This window comes from Panthera pardus, unplaced genomic scaffold (genome assembly GCF_024362965.1).
Source record: "Panthera pardus isolate Hobbes unplaced genomic scaffold, ASM2436296v1 HiC_scaffold_16, whole genome shotgun sequence".
Classification (NCBI taxonomy): Eukaryota; Metazoa; Chordata; class Mammalia; order Carnivora; family Felidae; genus Panthera; species Panthera pardus.
Window position 1 is genome coordinate 130,347 of NW_026526721.1, and position 12,049 is coordinate 142,395.

Consider the following 12,049-nt stretch of genomic DNA (forward strand, 5'->3'; position numbering starts at 1 on the left):
CTTTTTTCTTCTTAATTGATCTAACAATTTGTTCAAAATAATAGCAACACAGTATTTGACCATGTATGCTTATGTATGTAAGTATACATATGCTCATGTATAATGTTTACTTATATATACGTGAAATGCATGACAATGATGTTACAAGGGACAGGAAGAATAAATCAGGATTATTTGTTGCAAGGAACACTACCCATAGAGTAGTATAGTGTTACATGAAGGTAGACTTGGATCAGTTGTAACTGTGTATCGCAAACTAGAGGGCAACCACTTAAAAAGTTAAAAAAAAAAGTGTAATCGATATGCTCAGAAAGGAGAGACAATGGAGTCATATAAAAAGTCCAATCAAAACCTCAAAAGGCAGAGCACCTAAATACATAAAGCAAATATACAATGGATAGGTCATCCAGACAAACAATCATAAGGAAACACCAGATTTAAACTACATATGAGGTCAGATGGCCGAATAAAACAAACAACATTCCATCCAACAGCAGCAGAACACACGTTCTTCTCAAGTACACATGGAACATTTCAGTTAGGACACTGAAAACAAGTTTTAATAAATTTAAGAAGACTGAAATCATATCAAACATCTTTTATGACCATAATGGTATAAAACCAGATATCAAAAACAAGAAGAAACGGGGAAAATTCACAAAAATGTGGAGATTAAATAACGTATCCCTGAACAAACAATGGGTGAAAGAATTCAAAAGATAAATCAAATAATATCCTGAGACAAACAAAAACAGAAACACAACAGAACAAAACTCATGGTGAGCAGCAGAAGCAGGTTGAACAGGAAAGTTTATAGAAATAAATGCCTACATTAAGGGAAAAGACAGATCTCAAATAAACAATGTAACTTTGCACCTAAGGAAGTAAAGAAAGAACTGGCCCAAAGTTAGCAGAAGGAAGGAAATAACAAAGACCAGAGTGGAAATACATGAAATAGAGACTACACAGGCACAGGAAAGACCAATGAAACAGAGAGCTAATTTTTTTGAAGATAAACACATCTTCAGCTAGATTCACCAATTCACGAAGAAAAGAGGTGAAATACATAAAATCAGAAATGAAAGAGACATTACAACTGATATCACACAAACACCAACGATCACAACAGACTGCTATGAACAATTATATGCCAACAAATTGGACAATCTAGAAGAATACCTAAAATCCTAAAAAACACACAACCTACCAAGACAGAATCGTGAAGAAATAAGAAAATCTGAACAGACCAATCAATTACCAGTAAGGAGACTGAATTAGTCACTGAAAAATTCCCAACAAACAAAAGTCCACAACCAGATGGCTTCACAGGTGAATTCTACCAAACATTTAAAGAGTCAACACCAAATCTCAAACTCTTCCAAAGTATCAAAGAGGAGGGAACACTTTCAAACTCATTTTACAAGGCCAGCATTACCCAAAGACAGACAAGGAAAATTTACAAGGAAATTACAGGCAAACATCCCTGATGAACACAGATGGAAAAATCCTCAAATAAAAATTGGCAAACTGAATTCAACAGTACATTAAAAGGATCATATGCCATAATCAAGTGGGATTTATTCCTGGGATGCAAACATGGTTCAACACAGCAAATCAATAATGTGATACACCACATTACCAAAATGAAGGATGAAAATTATACGAGCATCTCAATACATGCAAAAAAGCATTTTATAAAATTCAAGTACATTCCATGATAAAGATTCAAAAAACTGAGTATTGGGAGGATATATCACGACATAATAAAACCCATATGCCAAGCCTAGAGCTAACACCATACTCAACACTGAAAAACAGAAAGCTTTCCTCTAAGATCAAGTGAAAAACAAGGACACTCACTCTCATCACTTTATTCGACACAGTACTGGAAACCCTAGCCAGACCAATCCGGCAAGAAAAAGAAATAAAAAGCATCTAAATAAGAAAGAAAGAAGTAAAACTGTCTCTATTTGCAGATGACATACATAGAAAATCCTAAAGACTACACACACACACACACACACACACACACACACACAATCTGTCAGAATAAACAAATTCAGTAGAGTTGTAGAATACAACATAAATATACAAAAACTAGTTGTGTTTCTATACACCAACAATGAACTATCAAAAAGAGAAATTAAGAAAACAATCCGATTTACAGTTGCATCAAAAATAATAAAATACCTCGAAATAAATTTAATGAAGAAGGTGAAAGGCAATGAAGAAAGAAATTAAAGACACAAACAAGTAGAAAGATATCCTGAGTTCACAGATAGGAAGAATTAAAATTGTTTACATGTCTACTCTACTCAAAGCAATCTACAGATTCAATTCAATCCCTATCAAAATTCCAATGGCATTTTTCACAGAAATAGAAAAAGCAATCCTAAAACTCCATATAAACAGCTATTTTGAGAAAGAAGAACAAAGTTGAAGACCTCACACTTTAAACTATATTACAAAGCTATTATAATCAAAACAACATTGTACTGTCATAAAAACAGACACATAGACCAATGGAACAGAACAGAGAGTCCACAAATTAACCCATGCATTAATTATCAATGAATTTTCAACATAGAAGCCAAGAATATGCAATGGGTAGAGGATAACCGCTATGAAATGGTGTTGGGAAATTGGACCCCTATCTTATAACACACACAAAAATCAACTGCAAATGGATTAAATATTTGAACACAAGACCTAAAAGCATAAAATTCCTTGAAGAAAACACAATGAATAAGCTTGACACTGATCTTGCCAATAATTGTTTGGATTAGACACCAAAAGCAAAGGCAACAAAAGCAAAAATAAACAAGTAGGACCACATCAAACGAAAAAGCTTATGCACAGCAAAGGTAACCATCATCAACAACAAAAAGGTAAACCGTAGAACAGGAGAAAATATCTGCAAACCACATATCTAATAAGGGGTGAAAACACAAAATATACAAGGAACTCATAACAAACCAATAGAAAAAGCTTTTTAATTGGGCAAAAGGACATTTTTTCCAAAGAAGATATACAAATGGGCAACAGGTACATGAAAGATGCTCAGTATCACTAATGATCAGGCAATGCAAATCAAAACCACAATGAGGTATCAGATCACCCTTGCTATGTTTATTATCAAAAAGACAAAGGTAACAAATGCTAGTAAGAACATGTAGAAAAGGGAACCCTGGAACATTGTTAGTGGGAATGTAAACTGGTACAGCCACTATGGAAAACAGTATGGAAGTTCCTCAAGAAATTAAAACCAGAAATACCATGTGATCCAGCAATCCTGCTTCTGGGTTTATAGCCAAAGAAAACAAAATCATTATCTCAAAGAGGTATCTGCACTCCCATGTTCACTGAAACATTATTCATAATAACCAAGTTATGGACACAACCAAAGTGTCCACTGACAGATGAATGGATAAAGGAAAAGTGAAATAGATATGTATATATGATACATATGAGATATATATATAGATACAGTTATATACAATGGAATATTATTCACCCACGAGAAAGAAGGAAATCCAAACCTCTGCAACAACATGGATGAACCTAGAGGGCCTTATGCTAAATGAAATAAGCCACAGATAGTGGCAGTATAAATATAGTGCAGTATAAATACTGCATCATATCATTTATATGTGAGATCTTTTTTTAAAAAAAAAAGTTTTTCAAAGTTGAACTCATAGAAACAGAGAGTATAAAAGTGGTTACCAGGAGCTCAGGGGTGAGGAAAATAGAGAGACATTGGTAAAAAGCTACAAACTGTCAATTATAAAATGAATAAGGTCTGAATATCTATTATATACCACGGTGACTATAACTGATGACACCATTATTGTGAGTGATGAATGGGTTAACTCAACGGGGGGAAGCTATCAAATAGTCATATTGCATACTTTAAATATCTTATAATTTTATACCTTAATACAAGTGAAGATAGATAACAGACAGATTACAGATAAAGTGAGCTTCAAGAGAGATTACAACTGAAAAATATTTTTATAAATTGGAAATGGTCTACAAAGTGAATACGCCATCAATTTACAAAAATATGAATCTTTTTGATCAAACTGGCTAGTGGTTTATTAATTCTGTTAATTATTTCAAAGAACCAGCTTCTGGTTTCATTGATCTGTTCTACTGTTTTTTGGTTTTGATAGCATTAATTTCCGCTCTAATCTTTATTATTTCCTGTCTTCTGCTGGTTTTGGGTTTTATTTGCTGTTCTTTTTCCAGCTCCTTAAGGCATAAGGTTAGGTTGTGTATCTGAGATCTTTCTTGCTTCTTTAGAAAGGCCTGGATTGCTATATACTTTCCTCTTATGACCATGTTTGCTGCATCCCAGAGGTTTGGGGTTGTGGTGTTATCATTTTCATTGACTTCCATATGCTTTTTAATTTCCTCCTTAAGTGCTTGGTTAGCCCCTTCATTCTTTAGTAGCATGTTCTTCAGTCTCCAAGTATTGTTACCTTTCCAAATTTTTTCATGTGGTTGATTTCAAGTTTCATAGCATTGTGGTCTGAAAATATGCACGGTATGATCTCAATCTTTTTGGACTTACTTAGGGCTGATTTGTGTCCCAGTATATGGTCTATTCTGGAGAACGTTCCATGTGCACTGGAGAAGAATGTACATTCTGCTGCTTTAGGATGAAATGTTCTGAATATATCTGTTAAGTCCATCTGGTCCAGTGTGTCATTCAAAGCCATTGTTTCCTTGTTGATTTTTTGATTAGATGATCTGTCCATTGCTGTGAGTGGGATGGTGAAGTCTCCTACTATTATGGTATTACTATCAATGAGTTTCTTTATGTTTGTGATTGATTTACATATTTGGGTGCTTCCACATTTGGCACATAAATGTTTACAATTATTAGGTCTTCTTGGTGGATAGACTCGTTGATTATGATATAACGCCCTTCTGCATCTCTTGATACAGTCTTTATTTTAAAGTCTAGATTGTCTGATATAAGTATGGCTACTCCAGCTTTCTTTTGTTGACCATTAGCATGATAGATAGTTCTCCATACAAAAATATGAATCTTAAGTTTACAATATCAGCATGTTCATGTCAGGTTCTAAACCAATATACCTCTGAGCATTAAATTAATTCACCCTTAATTTATGCTCATTAAATTACCTAACTTTATTTCCTTAAAAAAAAAATCATAGAAGAAAAAGAGTAGAAGAAAAAAACAGGAACAAGGAACAAGAATAACAAATAGACCACAGTAACAAATATGGTAGATGTATTAATCCAACTATATTAATAACCACTTGAATGTCAGTGGTCTACATATACCAATTAAAAAACAAAGATTGTCAGAGTGGATCAAAAACTAATACCCAACTAAGTGTTGTCTACAAGAAACCTACTTTAAATATACTGACACTTATAAACTAAAAGTAAGTGGATGGAGGAAGATAGACGATGCTAACACTAATCAAAAGAAAGCAGGAGTAGCTATGTTAATTTCAGAGCAGCTTTCAGAGGAAGGAAGTTATCAAAGATAAACAGGGGCATAACATAATGATAAAGGGGTCAATTCTCCAAGAAGATATAACAGTCCTTACCATGTATATACCTAACAATAGAGCATTAAACTGTGTGAGGTGAAAACAAATAGGACTGCAAGAGAAAACAGATGAATCCACTATCATAGTTGGAGACTTCAACATCCCTCTATCAGAAAAGGACAGATCCAGCAGGCAGAAAATCAGTAAGGACATAGTTGAACTCAACATCATTTATCTGCTAGATACAATGCACATCTATACACCACTCCATCCAACAACAGAACACACTTTTCTCTCACGTTCACGTGGAGCACTCACCAAGACAGACCACATTCTGGGCCATAAAACACATCTCAACAAATTTAAAAGAACAGAAGTCATACAATGTCTACTCTCAAGACCACAGTGGAATTAAACTAGAAATCAATAACAGAAAGATAGCTGGAAAATCAAAAAATACTTGGGAAATTAAACAACACTTCTGAAAAAAAACCACACAGATCAAATAAGAAATCTCAACAGAAATTTTAAAACTATTTTGAATGTTGTCAAATTTTTTGTGTGTTGATAGCATCATGTGATTTTTCTTTTGTAGACTGTTAATATGGTAAATTACTCAGCCTTGAATTCCAAAGATAATCTCTTCTTTGTTGTAGTGTTATTCCTTTTATGTATTGCAGGATTATACTTGCTAATATTTTTGAGGATTTTTGCATTTATGAACATGAGTTCTTTTTGGTTTGGGTTTGGTATTAGGGTAATGCCAGTCTCACCAAATGAGCTAGGAAGTGTCTCTCCTCTTCCATTTTCTGAAAGACATTGCTCAGATCTGGTGTTATTTCTTCCTTAAATGTGTTTGTAGATTTCACCAGTGAAATAATTTAGGCCTACAGATTTCTCTTCACAGAAGGTTTTCAACTATAAATTAATATTGTTAGTATTTACTTGATTATTCAAGTTACCTACCTCACTGTGGGTTAGTTGTAGAAGTTTGCACTTTTCAAAAGAATTGGTCTTTTTCATCTAAATTACTAAAGTTACGTATGGAGACAGAGCCACAGGAGGAGTAACAATAAACTTAAGACCAGGTCGGTGTACTTCAAGTTCTGGCCTTCTTTCTCAACCTTCCAGCTACTGTATGCTTTTCAAAGTCCTCAAATAGCTTCTCCCTGCACGCTGTCTTAGATCTATAGCTGCACTCACTGAGACACACAGGGTGGGGTGTGCTTTCCCCACCATACCTGGAACATCCTACCTGCAGCCGGCTAGGTCATTGCTACCTATGAACTTTTTTTAATGTTTTTTACTTATTTTTGAGAGAAAGAGAGCACAAGCAGGGTAGGGGCAGAGAGAAAGTGGGACAGAGGATCCAAAGTGGGCTCCCCACTGATAGCAGAAAGCCCAATGCGGGGCTCGAACTCAGGAACTGCAAGATCATGACCTGAGCCAAAGTCAGATGCCTAAACAACTGAGCTACCCAGGACTCTTGCCATGTACAGTTTTTAAAAACAAAACTAGGGGCACCTGGGTGGCTCATTTGACTGAGCATCTGATTCTTTATTTCGGCTCCGGTTATGATCTCATGGTTCGTGAGTTCGAGCCCCACATCAGGCTCTGTGCTGACAGTGCAGAGCCTGCTTGGGATTCTCTCTCTCCCTCTCTTTCTGCCCCTCCCCCCTCGTGCTCATGCTCTCTCAAAAATAAATAAATAAACTTAAAAAAAAATTGGAATCATATTGTACATGCTTTTTTGTGTTTTTAAAAAACCACCAACCTGTCACCAACTTTCTCTAAGATAATTACAAGTTCAGGATGTACAGCACAATGACTTGATTTACATGTATTGTGAAATGGTTACCATAAAAGTTTAGTTAGTATTTATCACTTTGGGCACCTGGGGGGGCTCAGTTGGCTGAGCGTCCGACTTCGGCTCAGGTCATGATCTCACAGTCCATGAGTTCGAGCCCCACGTCGGGCTCTGTGCTGACAGCTCAAAGCCTGGAGGCTGCTTCAGATTCTGTGTCTTCCTCTCTCTCTGCCCCTCTCCCACTCATGCTCTATCTCTCTCTCAAAAATAAATAAACATTAAAAAAATTGTTTTAATTAAAAAAAACTCCATGTGTAAGTGGGCCTACATGGTGCAAACCCACATTGTTCAAGGGTCAACTGTTCGCTCTTAACGTCTGTCCTGTGTGTCACTGTAGTCACCACCCTATACATCGTGACCCCACTGCTCATTTTCTTGTACCTGAAGTCTGTACCTTTTGACCATGGTCTTCCAATTCTTTCTCCCCAACCCCCTTTTTCCCCATTAACCACAAATGTGCTCTTTTTCTAGGAGTTTGGTGGGTGAGTTTTGTGTTGTTGTTGTTTTCAGATTCCACATGTAAGTGAGATCATACAGTCTGCCTCTTACTTATTTCACTTAGCATATCGCCTTCAAGGTCTCCCCGCCCCGTTGTCACAAGCGGTGGATTTTGTGGCCTCGAGGCTGTCCTGCACTAAGCAGAGGTCAGCGCCAGGAAAGGCACCAGGTGGATTCACTTTAACATGAAACAGCTGCAGCTCTCCCCTGGAAGCTCTGCTCACAACAGCCCCTCTGGACCCAGTCCATGGCCCCTGCTTGGAATCTGAACTTCCCTGGTGCAATCCACAGCCACCCGCATGTCCCAGTGCCCCTTACCAGCAGGCAGGTCCCCATCCACTCGGATACCAGCACATCCACCTTCTCCGGTAACACCACATCCTCCACCTTCTGCTGGAACACAGTGATGATGTCGGCAAAGCCATTCTGCATGACCAGTTGCCCCGTGTGCTGGGCCATCTCACTGGCCTCCACTGCATACACCTGCATATGGGAGAAGTGCCATCAGTGCATGTCCCACCCTGCAAAGCGGCCTGTCATCTGCTCTCCCTGAGCCCATTGCTTCAGCTGAGTCAGAGTCGGCATCAGAGAAAACAAGGACAGACGGAAGCGACAGTGCCGGACAGCAGGAATGGCAGCTGGGCCACACCGTGCTACCTCCAACGGCCGGAGCCCTGGCAAGGGAGCCACCTCTAACCTTCACTCCACCTCCTGCCTAAAACAGACAGGGGGCTGCAGGTGAGAGGAAGGCCCTACACCCATACTGGGCACCCACCGCAGGGGCCCTCCCCGGGTGCGACCCAGTGGCCCAGCTCCCACACACGCAGCAACACAACCCATAACTGATGCAGGAGCTTCTCAGTATTGGCCAGAGAAGAGTCAGACTTTATGGATATCAGTGGCCGAGACCATTTCAAATCCAGGTTGTCAGAGGAAGCTCGTGTGTGCATACGTCTCGGTTCTGACAGCACCTGAACTCCAGTGGTCACTGCACCACAGCTCCACTTATAAACTAGGAGTTTCATCCACCTGTGTCGGGGGCCGTCGCAGGGCTTCAGCTCTGCACGGCCCACCCCACATACTTTAAAGGGAAGAGGACGAAGGGAAGCCACCTTGTGTCACGGAAAGTGGTCTGTTTTGTCCCTGCCAGGTGGTCCCTGCTCAGTGCAGGGATATCACTTGGACAGTGACCTACACCAGTGGCTCAGCCCCAACACAGGGACACATATGTTTCTCTATTCAACTGAAATAAACATTTTACCAAAAAATATCCCACAACATGCAACTCACTCAGATATTTTCTATTCTCTCCTCTTCTACTCTGTGCTGTTTGTGACTCATTACGCCAACATCACAGCGTCCAATAGGCTCAGCCTGCCAGAGCACACTGCCCGTTTCACCGACACAGGGCCTTTGCACACGGGACCACACCAAGAGTCAGCTCACAAGCCGCTGAAGGGACAGCTGCCTCCTACTCACTGCTTTGGGCTGCGCATGATGTGCACAGAAGAGGCTGATGATCCCAGTCCCACAGCCGACATCCAGAATCACTTTATCTTTCAGGGATTCTTTATTCTGCAGGATAACATTGTGGTATTTAGTTGTTCGTGGCTGGTCTGCCAACATTTCCAAGTGAAGTTTCTAGAGGAAATACACATTCGGAATCACTGCTTACAATCTGAGCTATCCTGAGCTCTGGTTTAAGAAGGAAGATCAGAGACTGAGCTAACCCTCTTGACCCCACCACCCCATGCCTAAAAATATGAGCAACATAGAGAAAACAAAAGACAAAAAAAAATCAAAGGACACAAATACGCCACTAGACAAAAATAAAACAGTGAAGGAATGAGATGGAAGTTTCTAGAATCCTTCAGTTCACTGTGGTGCTGCCTAGAGATTCTCCCTTCACCTCCCCAAGAGCCAGGAGAGCAGAGAAGCAGGGGTGGATCACTGAGGAGATGGTGCAGACATTACCCTCCTGACCACTGTTCCCACATGAGACAGGAGGAACCACCAAATTCCCCATCAGATACAACTTGGCCAACTATCCATCAAGAGAGACCGTGGACAAGCCACCAGCAGAGATGCTAGAGGAGCACACAGGGCCCCACCCAAAACTGTAGCTCTGGAGGGAGGTAACAACCTCGCTGACCCTCAGAGGGTGAGTTCGAGGCCCCCAGTCATGTCCAGAGGGAGGAAAACACATGAAACCCAAGATAACATAAGACATCACAGGAATCACACTAATCCTCAGGGAAACAGAGAAAGCCTCCTCCAGATGGTTCGTGAAGCCACAGGTGGCAGTCAGAGCCCAGAGCGGCTGCACCCACAGCACCATCCCTCACACCTCACCTCTTAGATCTCAAGCTGCAGAAAACCCGCATGGCTGAGGGGGGGACAGTCAAGCTACCCAGACCATGTCAGCACAAACAGGAAGTCTGGACAGTGCCTGCATGAGCCCATCGTGGCTCCTCATAAAGACACTGAAGACTGAAACACAAAGGGTTGGAGGGTCAGAGTAGATGGAGTCAAGACCCAGCCATCCTGCCTGCAGTGATCCACCTTAACAGAAAGTCAGAACTAGCATGCAAAGGTGCACCATGCTGATGCCAGGAGAAGGAAGTTAGATGGTGGCATTTTCATCACACAAAATATATTTCAGATCAAAGAATATTCCCAGCAACGAAGAGTCAGGTCATAGTAACACAGGAATCACTTTAGCAACAGGACCTAATAATTCTAAACACTTTTGTATCTAATAACAAAGCTTCAAAATACACTAAGTAAAAACCAATAGAAATGCAACAAGAAATAGACAAATTCACAATTATGATCAATATCCTTCTCTCGGTAGCTGAGAGAGAAGTAGAAGGAAAATCAGTAAGGGCACAGACTCAAACAATACTATCAACCAACTTAATCTGATATTTATAGAACACTTCACCCAACCACTTACAAAAATAATACATAAAAACATCTAGGGATAGATTTAACAAGAAAGGCAAAGCACCCAATATGATCAAAACCGAAAGAAAGAAAGAAAGAAAGAAAGAAAGAAAGAAAGAAAGAAGAAAGAAAAAATAAAATAAACCTTAAAACTCTGAGAGACATAAAACAATGCTCAAGAAATGGGGAAAGTGAGTATGATGTGATGAACATGTCACTTCTCCCTAAATTAATGTAAACTTTCCATGCAATACCAATTAAAACGCCAGCCAATTTGGCCTGGGGAAGGGTGTACAACAAATGCTAATAAAATTAGCTTCAAACACTAGAGACCAGCCTAGCCATGAAAGCACTAAAAAACAGGAGGACTGCTAGAGACCTAGCCTCCCAGATGTTTAAAAGCTACAATAATGAAAAGCATCTGGAGCTGCAGAAGAAATAAACAGATCAATGAAACAGAACAGAGATTACACAAATAGAATTTAGAAATGTAACGTATGATAAACGTGCATTTCATATCATCAGGAAAAGGAGGATTATCCAATAACTGATGCTGGAACAGCTGAATATTTGTGGGGAAATTAAGTTGTAATTTTACCTTATTCTTTACAACTAGTAAGTTCCAGATTGATTTAAATATTTCATTGTTAAATGGGGTCACAAAAGTCTAAAAGAAAGTATGGATATTTATAATCTTGGAGTGAAGGTCTTCAAAGTAGGACACAAAATCCAGAAGCCACAAAGAAAAAGGACAAATCAGACCATAAAACTTAGAGTTCCATGGGAAAAGATGAGAGGCAAGTGGTGAGTGTAAGTCCAGGCTAACCAGCTTATTCAACAGAGAAACTGACACAAATAAAAAGAAAAATGAGCAAATTATATGAAAGTTTACCTAAAAAAAATGGAGAAATAGAAAAGGCCAACAAAATATAAAAGGTGACTAATCCGACTTTAAAAAAAAGAAACTGGGGGCCCCGGAGTGGCTCAGTCAGTTGAGCAGCTGACTTTGGCTCAGGTCATGATCTAGAGGTTACATTTGGACCCACATGGGGCTTTTCACTGACACTGTGGAGCCTGCTTCAGATTCTGTCTTCCTCTCTGTCCCTCCCCTACTCCCTCTCTCTTTCTCTCTCTCAAAAATAACCATTAAAAAAAAAAATAAAAATAACAGGGCACCTAAATGGCTCAGTTGGTTAAGCGACCAACTCTT

General features: G+C 39.4%; 1 protein-coding gene across 7 annotated transcripts in view; it reads right to left on the minus strand.

Moving 5' to 3' along the window:
- The window catches only part of PRMT2 (protein arginine methyltransferase 2), a 71,174-nt gene that overhangs the window by 13,341 nt on the left and 45,784 nt on the right, over positions 1 to 12,049 (minus strand). For 6 of the 7 annotated variants that reach the window (XM_019434675.2, XM_019434674.2, XM_053902914.1 and 3 more), the window contains 2 exons: positions 9,373 to 9,534; positions 8,212 to 8,376 (listed from right to left, as the gene is read on the minus strand). In XM_019434675.2, the coding sequence (XP_019290220.1) occupies positions 8,212 to 8,376; positions 9,373 to 9,534 (327 nt within the window). The remainder of the gene's footprint in view (positions 1 to 8,211; positions 8,377 to 9,372; positions 9,535 to 12,049) is intronic. The other variant, XM_019434677.2, reaches the window with a different exon arrangement.